The sequence below is a fragment of the Apaloderma vittatum genome, unplaced genomic scaffold, assembly GCF_000703405.1.
Source record: "Apaloderma vittatum isolate BGI_N311 unplaced genomic scaffold, ASM70340v1 scaffold12187, whole genome shotgun sequence".
Taxonomy (NCBI): Eukaryota; Metazoa; Chordata; class Aves; order Trogoniformes; family Trogonidae; genus Apaloderma; species Apaloderma vittatum.
In genome coordinates, this window is record NW_009724564.1 from 14,646 (window position 1) to 29,318 (window position 14,673).

Below are 14,673 nucleotides of genomic sequence, written 5' to 3' on the forward strand. Positions count from 1 at the left end.
CAAAGAGAAAGCAATCTCCTTAATATATATGTGTGTACATCTTTTATGTATGTATTTTAAGTTCTAAAAAGTCTTCCCAGTTATTTAGCAGGTTGCACAGTGCCTAAAATAGTTTTAAAAGCATCTGAGCAGAGAGTTTCAAAGGCGTCTAAATGCCTTGGAGGATCTAAGGCTTTGGTAATCTGGAAAAGCTCTTTGTGCTCTCTACCCCCAGCTTAGATTCCCCCTGGATATCCTGACTCCTGCAGGAACGGTCTTCCTCCTTCTGTGTTTTACTAACTCTAGCTGGATGGAGGTCTCACGTTAAGACCATGGCACAGGGGAAGAAATGGTCTTGCAGCCAGCTGGCCCAGTGAGCAGGAGGGAAGATGTTGAACTCAGTGGTCTGTGGAGTGCTCAGAGGAGAGCAAAAGGCTGCCGGCCTGTTGTCATGACGTGCGGTCATGGCAGGGTGCATTACCGCGGTGTCAGGCGGGTGAGTGTTTTTCACTCCTGGACGTAATCCAATTAGGAAGGAGCAGTGGTTTGAAGCACTCCGGGCAGGTCTGGTCTCCCTAGGACTAAGCTGGGACATGTTGTCCCCTCATGGGGTTGTTTGCTGTGCGTTTCCTTGCTATAATTGGAGTGGTCTCAGCTCAGCACCTCCTCACCTCTCTGAATCCTCCTTTAACAAGCTGTACTGTTGGGCTGTAGCAGTATTTTCCAGAAGACTCCTCAGCAGCATCAGGTGAGTCTCTGTAACTCCCTGAGACTTTGCACACCTCCATTCCAGCCCCTCAGCTCCACTGGAGCTGTCCTCCTTCTGAAGGCACTGGTGTCCTTGAAGAAGGCTGCACGGCATCTCCAGCATGGCCACAGCTATTCTTACCTACCTCTGCTGGCTCCCCGGTGAGGAGCGGCTCTGCTGCTTGCCGTCACTGGGTAAGCTTGACTGCCAGGTCTGTCTTGCAGCGGTGCCCCTCCTGGGGGACATTCTGGCCACAAGCCCTTACAAAGCTTCTCTGGTGCTCCTCTCTTTGTTACAGCTTGTGACTGTACCTGACGGGTTGAAGCCACTGCCTGCAGCCTTCAATCTGTTCAGTCAGAGAATCCTGGAGACTGGGAGGGACCCGCCAGTGCCTGAGGTGACTTGTCTGCGTGAGTTGGAAGGTAGGCGATGGTATTTTTGCTTCTGCAGCGTGCTGCACTGCCCAATCAAAACATTTGTTGGCATAATCTCAGATCATCTCATATTGCCTCAGCATTACTTCTCACTGGAGCAAAAGGACACGATGTTTTCTATGCCCCAAACGCACTGTCTCGCGGCAGGAGATCCACATGAACAGACTCGCAGTTGGGAGAGAGTTACCAAGTATTTCACTTTAGTCAGAGCCACGCCCCAAGCTCTCATTGCATAAGCATGTTGTTAACACCAAATGCATGCACGGCTCTTAGAGGTAAGAGTGTCTCATCAGAAAGCCTAAGGTTAGCTTGAGTAGTTTAAATAGCAGGTTTCACTAACCCAGTTCCTTGTGATGGATGTAAGCCTGGAGCTCGTCACAACTCACCCATCACACTCAGTAGATTTGGCAGATTTCAAACATACAAATGAAGAAAACATTGCTGCAAAAACCTGATGGCTCTGACATGAATCTACAAAGAGGCAAAAAGATTTCTGCTTCTTATATGTGTGCGTTGGTGGCCTTACATGGCAGCACAGTGTGCTGAACGTACCCTTCAAAGTTCTGAAGCAGTGATGACCGATAGAGTGGTTCCAAAAAAAGTTCCTGTAAGTGAAAAAATAGAATTATACCAGAAGTAAATACAAGGTTTTTCTGTCACAGAGTGCATACCTCTATATGATACATACAGGTAGAGTGGGGAGGGAGCAGTTAAAAACATACCCATAAACTGAATTCAGGGACACTGTGAAATCTGTAGCGCTGGCTGTTCATTGTCAAGCCAGTAATTATGCAACACGTCTGTTTAATATTCAGGGTGCTGTGGAGGAGCTTCCATCTGCAAGTTGTTCGCTATTTATGCTGCTTCCTCATCAGCGATGACATTGAAACTGTTAATATTGAAAGTAAGGACAGCAGCTGCATACTATGCATCAGACAGACGCATGCGTTCTCCAGTGAACAGCAAGCACAGCCAGCAAAACAAGCTGTTTGTGGTGTCTGAACTGACCTCTTTGCAGTATTTCAACTGAGACTTTTTTTGAGCAGCAATGACTACACTCAGATACTGCTTCTTTGCTGTCCTGATTCTCAGTGTTTTGCTTCCATTTGCTTTCTATGGTGTTAATCTGCATGCACAAAAGTCTGTCAGGAGGCTGAACTTCTCGGTGAGTTCAACTTTAGCAGAAGCCTGTAAAGCACTTGTTGAAGATAAGGCACCCTTTCTGAAGGAAAACACTTTAAAAACGTCATTCGGAGAATCCAGTTGCACAGAGTACATCACGCAGAACCGCTACATCACCCGTGCCCTCTCGGCCGAGGAGGCTGCCTTCCCCATTGCCTACGTGATGACCCTGCACAAGGAGTTCGAGACCTTCGAGCGGCTCTTCAGGGCAGTGTACATGCCCCAAAACATCTACTGCGTCCACGTGGATGCCAAGGCGCCGGCCTCCTTCCATCGAGCGGTTCGGCGACTGCTGGGCTGCTTCCCCAACGCCTTCCTCGCCTTGCGGGCGGAGCGGGTGGTCTATGGTGGGGCCTCCCGCCTGCGGGCTGACCTCCACTGCATGAGGGACTTGCTGGCCTCGGCTGTGCCCTGGCGCTACCTGCTCAACACCTGCGGCCAGGACTTCCCCTTGAAGACCAACCGGGAGATCGTGCGGCTGCTGAAGAGCCTCGGTGGGAAGAACATCACCCCCGGGGTGCTGCCGCCGCCCCACGTCACTGCACGCACCAAGTACGTGCACAGGGAGCAATTATACTCTTTGTTTTCTTTCATGCTGGGGACGTTCATGCCCAAGGCCCCCCCGCCCCACAACCTGACCCTCTACTTTGGCTCCGCGTACGTAGCCGTCACCCGGCCCTTTGTGGAGTTCGTGCTGCAGGACCAGCGCGCCACCGATCTGCTGGCCTGGTCTGAGGACACCTACAGCCCCGACGAGCACTTCTGGGTGACACTCAACAGGATCCCAGGTGAGTACACCTTCACTTTTGCTTTCTGTAGATACACTCCTGACTCCCTAGAGCTTCACAGTAGGGATATGAGGAATGGAAGCCATGACAAATTGCTTCTGTCTTCTTCTTGCTTTCCACGCCCTCCCTACTGCTTACCTGTGGGAAATTAAAACAGGGAACAGCAACAACTGTGGGTTAATTTTGCAAGGCCAGTCTGCCTTTCTGCCTTCAGATTTTCACATAACTCTGTATTTGAATAGTGCTTGCTCTTCTCATAACTATATTTTACAACTGCCATGCACACGATGCAGAAGGGATTACTGATCGAGGTATTTACAGTATAATCATCAGCATATAGTACTTACAGCTAGCTGATTTTTCCACGAAGCTGGTTGCTGTGATCTTCTTGTACTCCATTGCCTCAGAAGCAGCAAATCTGGGAGCAGTTATGCTCTCCACAGTCAGAAAGTTTTAGGTGGTTGCCATTTGTTGCACTGCAGTGTGTAGCTTACACAGGCAGTGTATTTAATTGTTTATTCTAATGATCATCATCATTTGCTTTCCAGCATTGCACATTGGATCATTTTTTGCACTTGTTCTGTTTGACACAGAAAGATGTAACATTCCCAGAGCAAGTACTTTTCCTTCCTCTTCCATGTTTTCCTTGCCGTCCCTGCCTGGGCAAAAGTGCCCGTACAGCTCTGGCAGATGTACTCAGGACCTGCTGCTATCCAGGATTTTGAATCCAAACTTGCAAGCATAGCACAAGGTGTCAGTCAGTCACCTGAATGTATCCAAAATAGATCCACAGCTCTGAGCAACTCTGGGGTGAGAAGTCATCCCTCTCAGTGCGTGGAGTGTTAGCCTGGGAATCAGTTCTCAGCTCTAACAAAAATCCTCTTGTCTAAGTTTGACCAAGCTACTTTTTTTTTAGCTTATCAGAGGGAGATAGTGGTATCAGGCAGTGCTCAAGCTGTTAAAACAAATAGTTGGAGGCCTCCAGGCAAGCAGAGAGATCATTCAAGGACCAGCATGTGGATGGACAGCATATCATCAAAGAACTAAAGCAAACAGGTATTTGTAGTTTCAGACAGCCATGCTAATCTCAGTTCAGTTAAAGATAAAAAAGGACTAACTGGTCTCTAAATTTTAAGACAGCATGCTTATTACACAGAGTCATGCAACAAAGACCAAGATTTTTTTTCAGCCCCCTAAAGGCTAATACCTTTCAATTCCCATTTGGCTGGTTTTCAAATAACAGTTTTAATTTATCTTCTGTATTTATCTCAGACCACTTATCTCCCACATGACTCCTATGTAACAGAAAATTCTAGAAAGTCACTTTTCAGATAAGGAAGAGAAGCATGGAGAAATTAAGGGAAAGTATTTGCAAAGTGTGTAGTCCTGAAGTGACTGGTCTCGAATAATTTCCCCTGGGTCTCACAAAAAGCACACACCACCACAGAGCAGGTCGTTGGCCACATCCCCAGGCACCAGCATAACCACTGGGACACCTTTCGCCCCTCTGCTCAGAGAGCAGAAAGTTGGCTCTGGTTGCCGTGGGAGAGGTGTGCATCCACAGCCCGTGCTACTGAGTCCTTCAGGGTAACTTTACTAAACCCTGTTCCAAAGTCCTGTCCCTACTTTCAGGCAATACGATCACAGCGTATGCACGACTTGGGATACAAGCTTTTGGGGCAGGATTATTCATAGCAGGGTGCTGTTCCCCCAGGGTTCACCGTGTGACTACATAGAAATTGTTTCAGCACAACAGAGCCATGAACAAGAGCAGCAAGAAATTCAGGAATCTGTTTCGACAGGAGCAGTTGAGGAATCGCTGCCACCATCCGAAAGGCCCCACGTTGCTGCACAGAGCGAGCACAGCGCTCTGGATGCAGGCTTTGCACAGATACATTTGCTTTGCTGATCGTGGTTATGCAATTAACGTTTTAAGTGGGAGAAGTGTGCTTCTGAATTGCTTTCCATCCAGCTGTTCCTTTCCTGTGGCACACTAAGTACAGCTGTGGTGCCTCGATATTCTTCCCTTGCTCTCCTTCTCTTGCCATTTCCCCGATGCTGAACTTCACCTGTTTTTTCAGCCTTCACCTTTCCTCTTGCTTTCCTGCCCAGGTGGTAAGTGCAAAAGATTGCAAATTATGGCACTCATACAGGATCCTTATTCCTGGACATCACAAAAGAAAACCCCTGCATGAGAGCATTCACACCCAGACACATTGCTTTTTCCACCTCACCCCAAGTCCAGCATCAATAACCTCATCCCAGTACCCATGTCTCCAACTCAGATGCACATATGGCAGGAAAGTGTGGGAACATATGAGGGGAATAATTTGTTTGGGGCATTGGTCTCAGTTTTGCAGAGATGCAATGAGTGTTGCCAGCCTCAATGTAAGACCTTTTAAATCCTTAGCAATCCCCTCAGGCTATGAAGTGCAAGAGAAAGCTTGCATGTAACAACTGGCTTTTATAGAAATCACCCACTTATTCTCTGCCCCGGATGAGTGCCCAGTTGTGTTCTGGCAACCAAGCAAGGTTGCAAATGCATCCTATGATGCTAGAGCAGCCTTTCTAAGCTTCCATGAAAATACTCTAAAAACATTGCTTTCTCTCCCCCCAAATTCTGATGATGTAGCAATGGTGCCACGCTTTTGTTTTCTGTCGCTGCAGAGAGCATAAGCAACTGCATCGGGGTGGTTTGCTCTTACATGCAGTGCAAGGAGGTTATTGGCCACAGTAACACACCTCTCCTCCCTGCTCTTGCTCTGGCTGGCACAAAATTCACCCAGTCACCCACAGACAGCCTGGTCCCACCTCTGAGACGTGCCTTGGTCATGCACATCCCTCCAGGGAGACCATGAGTGGTGCTTGGCAGTCACTTGGTGTAAGGGAAGCTGGAGGTTTGCCTGGGCAGAACCGCTTTCATTCCTGGTTTCTGTAAGAAGCCCGCAGAGAGGAGGTGGGAAGGAAGCACCACGTCATTTTGCTCTTGTGCCAGTCTAAAAGGGACATCAGGAACACATTGCTGACAGCTGCAAAACTTGACAATTTTTTGCATCAGCGTGGATATGAGGTAGTTGATTCCTGGAGGGGTTAACCCACAGGGTCTGCGCAAGCCCGCAAATCCAGACCACTCCCTGATCTGAGTGGGCACATCAGGAGAACCACAGGGCTTCCAGCGCTTCCAATCCAGCACAGGGATCTGGGCACATCAGCAACCTCAACCCGCTATCTTTGAGCGAGGTTTTTTCTCCCATTGCTGCTAATCTGATACAAAAATTGCGTTCTAGCTCGGGCTTACTCATCCAAGGATTCCTCCAGCTCTGTGCCAACCACAACTTCAAGTGTTTTTGACACAGCGGCATATTTTGTCTGTCACATTCTGTGATTCTGTGAAGTGTAAAGAAGCAGACTCACCTCAGCTCTCTCCAAAGCAGGATGGAGGATGCGCAGGTATTCATTCATTTTGTCAATGATCAGGAAGGCATGGAAATAATGGAGAGTTTTGTTTGTGAGTGGAGTGTTAAATTACTCCCAAATGTTGATAGTATATCTGCACCATCCTGATGGCAACTCCTTGGTTGGGCGCTGAGTGGCAGACAGAAAAACAAGACAGACAGTTGGCAGAGAGTATGTTTCAGGTAACGGCAGGTGTGTGGTGGGTAATGCTGTGAGTCCAAGCTAGTACGCTCTCAAGAGAGATGGGAGTTGTCCTTGTTAAAATCTCACTGCAGTTTATCTGAAGCAGTAGCTTTACACCCACATGAGAGCTGGTGGCCCTCAAGGAACATTTCATTCACTTCCCTTGGATGAATGTGTGAGACACAACAGTAATAGCGGGAAATCCTGAGTAGCATGGTTAGCACATTAATCAGTCGTCTTAGCCAAATCTTTATTTTTAAGCTTTTGTACAGCTGTTTGCTTGTACAAACAGATCTGCGTTTTTTCCAGATGATTTGGCTTGCACTGAGTTTCTCACTACGGCAACTTAATAATTCAAAACCACTTTGGTAACTCTCCATTCCCCTGTTATTTGTAGACAGGCTTTTGGAACAACCTTCTCCACAATGCACACATCATACTAATATGCACCATTGCTGTTCTGTTCTGCCTGTTAAAATTGTTCCTTTTCCTTAGCTTAGTGCCCACCCTTCAGAAGACAGACAGAGACACAGAAGCTTTTAAATATGATTCCAGACAGTGACGCTAGTTGATTAATTCACATTCTAGGAACAACAAAAAAAAGTATTTGGTACTTCTGTCTGCAGCGTTACTCATATAACTAATCCTTGTTCTCTTGTTCACATTCTCCATTATTTTAATGAGACTTCCTGATTGAGCAAGAACTTCTTATAGGAGTAATGCATTAAAAAAATAGGGATTTTCCTGTGACTGTTATGGAGTCTCAAGCCTTCAAAGCTGTTGTAATCTCACCATCAAAATCCATCTCTTTTGAAAAACCTGCTTAAGGGAAGGTGTTGCAACGCAGTCATAAAAACACTTTCTTCATGGCGGGATTTCCTGGAAAATTACTCTTGTCCTCTCTCTGCCATGCAGACATTACAGTTCATTTGAGAAGATACAACTTAAAACAGAGTCTGGTCTCTGTGCAGTCCACAGTCATTGGAATTTAGGTACTGCTTTCAACAGGAGCAATGCTTTGCTTCACAACCAGGTGTTTGCTTCTCACTAAAACACTACTTAGTGATGATAGGATAAGGAAGGGTATGTCTTCAAGAAGCCTTTCTGAAAAGCCACAGTTAATAAATGGACTTGTGTTCCTTTGCTTGACTATCCTTTATCTTTACAACTATCAGACATTGGTCTCACAGGCTTTGAACAGCACAACTCATTGAAGAGCAGAATCAGATGACAGTAATTTAAGGAATCATTTCTTTTCTTTCTAAATTCTGGCATCAGGTAATGTCTATCACGACTCCTGCATGTAACCAGCTAAGCTTCAGCCCAGCTGCAGTAACAGAGACTTTTTCTGATGTTCCCAGGTGCTGAGTTGCCCACAGCCCTTGTTTTTGTTAGGGGTGAACTCCAGTCAGGCCACTCAAACCTCTCCCCTCCTTTCATCTATGAACAAATTCATCTGACCACACCTAAGGCTGCGCTGTGTGTATCGAGAGTCAAATCCTGCTGCCAGCACCTCCCTGGGCAGCCAGGGTGGAAGTTGGCAGAGGAAGACCTCAGAGGTTCTGAGGTCTGCTTTAAAGCTTGACAATCCCGAGTTTACTTTAGTTAACCTCTCACCCCTCCACGCATTTTTGCATTCACATACCCCACTGAAATGAAAATTTATGATGTCAAAATACAAAATTAAGCCTTTGTACATTTTAAAGGAGGGGTAGTGGGGCTTTTTCTCCATTGTTTCAATCTCATCTTGAAAGAAAACCTCTTCTTCTGAGGCCTTCCCCACATCTTCACCAGCCACATCCCTCCCATTGACAGGGAGGAGAACTTGTCTCACAGGACAAACAAGAAAACAGACAAACCAGGATTTCAGAGCAAGACATTCTTGCATGCTGGTTTATAAGCCTGGTGAAACAAATTCTTGTTTCTGTATTTGATCAAGAGGCGACTATTTCCATCCTACCCGCATATTCTCATCAGCTGCTCTCCATCCTCCTAACCCTGACAATTTAACTCTCCCATTTCTTCATATTGCAGTTCTGTAAGATGATAAGAATTAAAAAAACAAAAACAACACAAAACCCCAAACCAAACCTAATTTACCACTGGAGAACCTGGAAGGGATTAAAATTGCCCAGAGAAGTGGTAGAAGCCTCATCCCTGGAAACATTCAAGGCCAGATTGGACTGCACCCTGAGCAATTGATCTACCTGATGTCCCTGCTCACTGCAGGGAAGTTGGACCAGATGACCTTTAAAGGTCCCTTCCAGCCCAAACCGTTCTACGATTCTATGAAAATAGATCGGATGAACATGGGAGTGAAGCCCTGTGTCCATGAGCGGGGCTTCTCATGCAGCTGGCAAGGTGCCAGCACAGTGGCCACCACCAGAAGACAGGGCTGGCCTGTAGGGCCTGAGTCCCCGTGTCCTCAGCACCAACCCCTTTGCTGTGGTTTGACCCCGGCCGGTGGCCAGGTGTCCACATGGTTGTCACTCTATCACCACTCTATCTGCTCTATCACCCTCTACGCCGCTCTATCACCCCCTACGCCGCTCTATCACCCCCCTCCTTGTCTCCTAGACGGGTGGAGAAAATATAATGGAGGGCCCATGGTTTGAGATAAAGACAGGGAGATCACTTGCATCTACCATTCCGGGCAAAACAGATTTGATTTTTGGGAAATTAGTGAAATTTATTAAAAAACAAATCAGAGAAGAGTAATAAGAAATAAAAACAGATCTTAAAAAAACCCCAGGCCACTTTCCCCCTACCCCTCTCTTCTTCCCGGGCTTAACATCAATCCCAATTTATCCACCTCCTCCCCCTGAGCAGCACAGGGGGACAGGGAATGGGGGCTCTGGTCCGTTCATCCAATGCTGTCTCCACCGCTCCTTCTTCCTCTGGGGAAGCCCAAAGTGTAGGACCCTGCACTTGGTCTTGTTGAATTTCATCCCGTTGGCCTCAGCCCATCGACCCAGCCTGTCCCAGTCCCTCTGCAGTGCTTTCCTCCCCTCCAGCAGATTGACACTCCCCCTCAACTTGGTGTCATCTGCAAACTTACGACCCCAGAAGGACCCCAGAACTACCACCCCTTAGGATCCCAGAATCTGAAATCAGTCACACAAACAAATATTTAACGGAAAATGTGGTAAATCCATTCACCTGCCCCCCTCAATGCTGAGCTACGCTTTCCCCTACTCCTTAATTAACTCACAAAAATGCCTAGTCTACTCAATTTGGGAGACCGTGAATAATGTGAAGTCAGTAGTTTTGTATTCCTGGAAGGCAGTGCCTCTCAGTCTTTTTGCGGATGTCCTGGGGTTGTTCCTGTTTTGTCAGTCATCTTTCTGCTTTCCCACCGTGTCAGCATTTTCCAAGTCTTTCTGCACACCACATTTACTGCCATCTGTCATGAACGAGTTTTTCATTTGGGATGGTAACGCAATTCCCAGGCTATTTAAAGTGTTTATCCCCTGCTATCACTGCCTCTTTTATAAAGTGTCATCTTTAGCAGCTTAAAGCTTTCTGTGGAAAAGTAACATTTTCTGAGTTTTATCCAGAAAAAGCCCATACTTTTTGGCATGTTATTTTATCTGATAATAGACCAAGATACAGAGGTAGTGGTTACACAGTCTGTATCATTTTGCTCTCCAGCAACTGATTGAGCCAATAGGAAAGACAAAATTGGCTAAAAGCGTTGAATTCATAGAAAGATTTTATTATTTTATACCTTTTCTTTCTTTCTTTTTTTTTTTTTCTGTATTCTGAGGACAGTTTTAGGAAGTGCTAACTCTACCAGGCCCACTTCTAAACCATGTCCCTGAGCACCATATCCAGACAGCTTTAAAATTCATCCAAGGATGGCGATTCCACCACTTCCCTGGGCAGCCTGTTTCAGCCTTTGATAACTCTTTCAGTGCAGAAGTTTTTCCTAAAGTCTAACCTAAACCTTCCCTTGTGTAACTTGATGTTGTTTCCTCCTGTGCTATTAGTTGTAACTTGTGAGGAGAGACCCACACCCACCTCTTTACAACCTCCTTCCAGGTAGCTGTAGAGAGTGACAAGGTCTCCCCTCAGCCTCCTTTTCTTCGGACTAAACAACCCCAAGTCCCTCAGCCGCTCCTCATAAGACTTGTTCTCAAGACCCAGCTTCGTTGCCCTATTCTGGATCTGCTCCAGCGCCTCAAAGTCTTATACTCTGGCACCCAAAACTGAACACAGGACTCAAGCTGCAGCCTCACCAGTGCCGAGTACAGCAGAACAACACCCTCTCTACTCTTGCTGGCCACACTATTCCTGATCCAGGCCAGGACGCTGTTGGATTTCTTGGCCACCTGGGCACACTGCTGGCTCACGTTCAGCCTCCTCTTGACCAACAGCCCCAGATTCTTTTCTGCCAGGCAGCTCTACAGCCACTCTTCCCCAAGCCTGTAGTGTTACATGGGGTTGTTGTGGCTCAGATGCAGGACCCAGCACTTGGTCTTGTTGAAGCTCATACAGCTGGTGTCAGCCCATCGATCCAGCCTGTCAAGGCCACATTGCAGAGCCTTCCTTCCTGCAAGCAGACCAACACTCCCATTGCCTGCCAACTTACTGAGGATGCTCTCAGTCTTCTCCTCCAGATACTAAATATAAAGATATTAAAAAAAAGAAGAAGATATTAAACAAGACTAGCCCCAAAATTGAGCCCTGGGGAACACCACTTGTGACTGGCCACCAATTGGATTTAACTCCATTCACCACCACTCTCTGGGCCCGGCCATCTAGCCTGTGCTTGATTCAGCAGAGTGTCTGCCCATCCACACCTTGGGCAGCCAGTTTTTTAATGAGAATTCTATGAGGAAAAGTATCAAAGGCTTTACTGGAGTCCAGGTAAACAACACTCACAGCCTTTCTGTCATCCACCAAGCAGAACTTTGTCATAGAAGGAGATCAGGTTTGTAAAGCAGGACATGCCTTTCATGAACCCGTGCTGACTGGGCCTGATCTCCTGGTTGTCCTGTGAATGGCGTGTAATGGCACTCAAGATAATTTGTTTCATGACCTTCCCCAGCACCTAGGTCAGACTGACAGGCTTACAGTTCCCCAGATCCTCCTTCCAGCCCTTCCTGTAGATGGCTGTCACATTTCCTAATCTCCAGTCCTTTGGGACCTCCCCGGTTAGCCAGGACATCCAGTAAATTATGAAGAGTGGCTTGGTGAGCACATCCGTCAACTCCTTCAGCACTCTTGGGTGTAACTCATCTGGCCCCATAGACTTGTGTACACCCAGGTGGTGCAGCATGGCTCTGAGCACTTCCTCTGGAATTACGGAGTTCTCAGTCTATCCCCCATACCTGTCTTCCAGTTCAAGGGGCTGGGTACCCAGCAAACAACTAGTCCTGCTATTAAAAACTGATACCACAGTAGAGATCAGGCACAGAGGTTTCCCTCACTGTACCTACTTCATCAGCTCTTGCTTTCAAAGGCAAAGGCTTCATCCCATGGTGATGGCCTGTTACAGTTACTGCCTTGTGTTTGGAGACACTAAGTTCCCTTGACTCACAGCAGTTGCCCCCACATTGCATACACGATGCCTGTTTACTCTTCAGCAAATACCAAACACTGCATGTTCAGCATTTCCCCCTTAATTATTTAAAATATGTGTTTGCCAGGTTATAGCAGGACTTAATCATTTATCAAAAAGGAGAGATCCTCTTACCAGTGTATCTCCTAGATACATCCTATGATCTGCCTAGACGTTATAGGCTATAATTGAGTTTCAACAACTCTATCCACTTATATCAGGCTTGAATTTGTTCTGTTACTCTCTTTTCTTTAAAAAAAAAAAACAACAAAAAAAAGAGGAGACAGTATTTACCACTAAATCTACACGAGGGTACTATGTGTTGACAGCCCAGTGTTCAAATAGCATTTGGAGGGCCATGTGGGTCGGGAAGGTGACAGGAGTGATTGTACACGTATGCAGTATTATACTGAGGCTGTTGCAAAAGAGGGATTTTATTTCTCAAGTGAAATGTTTGGGTCTCTTGGGCTGACGTCTTGTTTATGACAGAAAAGCAGCTATCAGTGAAGAAACTTGACAAGATTAGCAGCCGGGCATCTGCTGATGCACATTGTTAAGTATTTCATTCCAGTTCTGTAGAGAAAGGTCCCAGGGGATGGACGTAAACCTGAACACGTAGCAGTTAAAAGAACTAATTATCTGATTTTCTGTTATTTAATTGCAGGTGTCCCAGGCTCCATGCCCAATGCATCATGGGAAGGTGACCTGAAAGCGGTAAAGTGGATTGACATGGAAGAGAAGCATGGAGGTTGTCATGGTAGTGTGTCCACTTTTCTCAATTTCTTCTTTCTGTTCTTATGGTGAAAAACACTTGACTGCTGTTCCTGTTCTCCTACAGCCTCTAATCATAATGTGAGACAGTCTTTAGACAGCACTTCATCGGAGAGAAGACATTAAAAAGGAGTCATCTCCTTCATAGTCCACACATGAGTGACAGCAGCCATAAAAACAGTGAGAAAGGTGCACCAGTTGCTTGTTCTTCAGGAAGTCTGTGGAATACATCAGCCTTGGAAAGGATCTTTGGCAGTGTTCAGGGCTCACACGAGTTAGTCAACTATTTTCTTGAAGGCCTTGGGGGGAATTTTCTCGCAGGTGGATGGGGATAGCCCATGGGTACGTCCCACACTGGGCTGCAGATACGTTAAAGCCGGCAGCAGTGTGCGGGGCAGGTGCCCTCTGTGAACTTGGACGCATCCCAGCTCTCAGCGGGGCACTGGTGCCTGCCACAGCCGCAGCTGACGAGCAAGTGGCTGCGGGCTGATGATGATGGCTGAGCTTTGAGTTTTCCTATGTCACGTTACTTTACGGCATGACATTAGCAGTGCATAATCTTCTGTATGGCGCACTTAATCTTTCAGTCACTGGCTTGTACATTGTGTACTGCTACTACTTCTGACATAGTCAAGTGGGATGAGTGAAGCTAGCAATATAAATGTTATTTCAGGAATTCTTAATCCATAACATAATCTGTTTGTTTTGTGGAGAAAAATATCTGAGAACTTCAGTCGCCTTCAATTACAGCACTTTCACCTTGGCAAAACTACATTGAAATCGGTGAAATTACATCAGGATCACCCAGAATTAACTAGTGGAAAATCTGAGTAAAAGTATCGGTTTCTCTTCACTGACAGAAGGAGATTCCTCTTTGCTGTGTTTCAGTCTCGTCTTAAAAAGAGTCTCAAGTAATAACACTTCTAGTCTAGCTATCTCGCTAATTTGTGCATTATTTATTCTGAAGTGACTTTCTTCCTTTCATCCCATTGTTCATACTGATTCTTACTGCATGTCCAGTAGGCTTTTAAGCGTTTGCTGTGTAGGAGATTATAGTGGCTTTGCAGAAAAAAGTTCTGAAAAGGAATGATCTGGATCCTTGATTCTGACGTTGCTTTTTTTATTTTTCTTTTGGCAGGCCATTACGTCAGGGGCATTTGTGTCTATGGAACAGGTGACCTCAAGTGGCTTTTTAACTCCACCTCTATGTTTGCAAATAAGTTTGAGCTTAAAACATACCCCCCGACTGTGGAGTGCCTGGAGCTGAGACATCGGCAGAGAACCTTGTCCCAGAGTGAAGTTCAGGTGGAACCCAACTGGTATTTTTAGCTAACAAAACCCGAGGCTACAATATCAATAAAAACAGTCATGAGAACAGCAGCAACAACCTTAATTTCTCCTGTGCCAGAAGCATAAACTCATGAAACGGATTTCTTTAGGATGTTCTGTAGATGCAGCTCAGGCAGGCTTGACTCACACTGCGGGCAAACCTCACCTTCCACTTAACACCAGGAGGCCAAAGCACAAGAAATCCAAAAACAGACACCAGGGCAAAACAACTCCTTTTGC

General features: G+C 46.3%; 1 protein-coding gene across 1 annotated transcript; it reads left to right on the forward strand.

Annotated features, from left to right (window-relative positions):
• The first annotated feature begins 2,209 nt into the window (after positions 1–2,209).
• GCNT2 (glucosaminyl (N-acetyl) transferase 2, I-branching enzyme (I blood group)) lies at positions 2,210–14,433 on the forward strand. Its single transcript, XM_009872553.1, has 3 exons — positions 2,210–3,131; positions 12,998–13,090; positions 14,243–14,433. The coding sequence occupies exons 1-3, from the start codon at positions 2,210–2,212 to the stop codon at positions 14,431–14,433; spliced, it is 1,206 nt and encodes a 401-aa protein (XP_009870855.1).
• Positions 14,434–14,673: the final 240 nt, after the last annotated feature.

Coding starts and splice junctions, on each gene's coding strand:
- GCNT2 (XM_009872553.1), top strand. CDS start 2,210: ATGACTACACTCAGATACTGCTTCTTTGCTGTCCTGATTCTCAGTGTT. Junction 3,132..12,997: donor GACACTCAACAGGATCCCAG/GTGAGTACACCT, acceptor ATTTAATTGCAG/GTGTCCCAGGCTCCATGCCC. Junction 13,091..14,242: donor GAAGCATGGAGGTTGTCATG/GTAGTGTGTCCA, acceptor TTCTTTTGGCAG/GCCATTACGTCAGGGGCATT.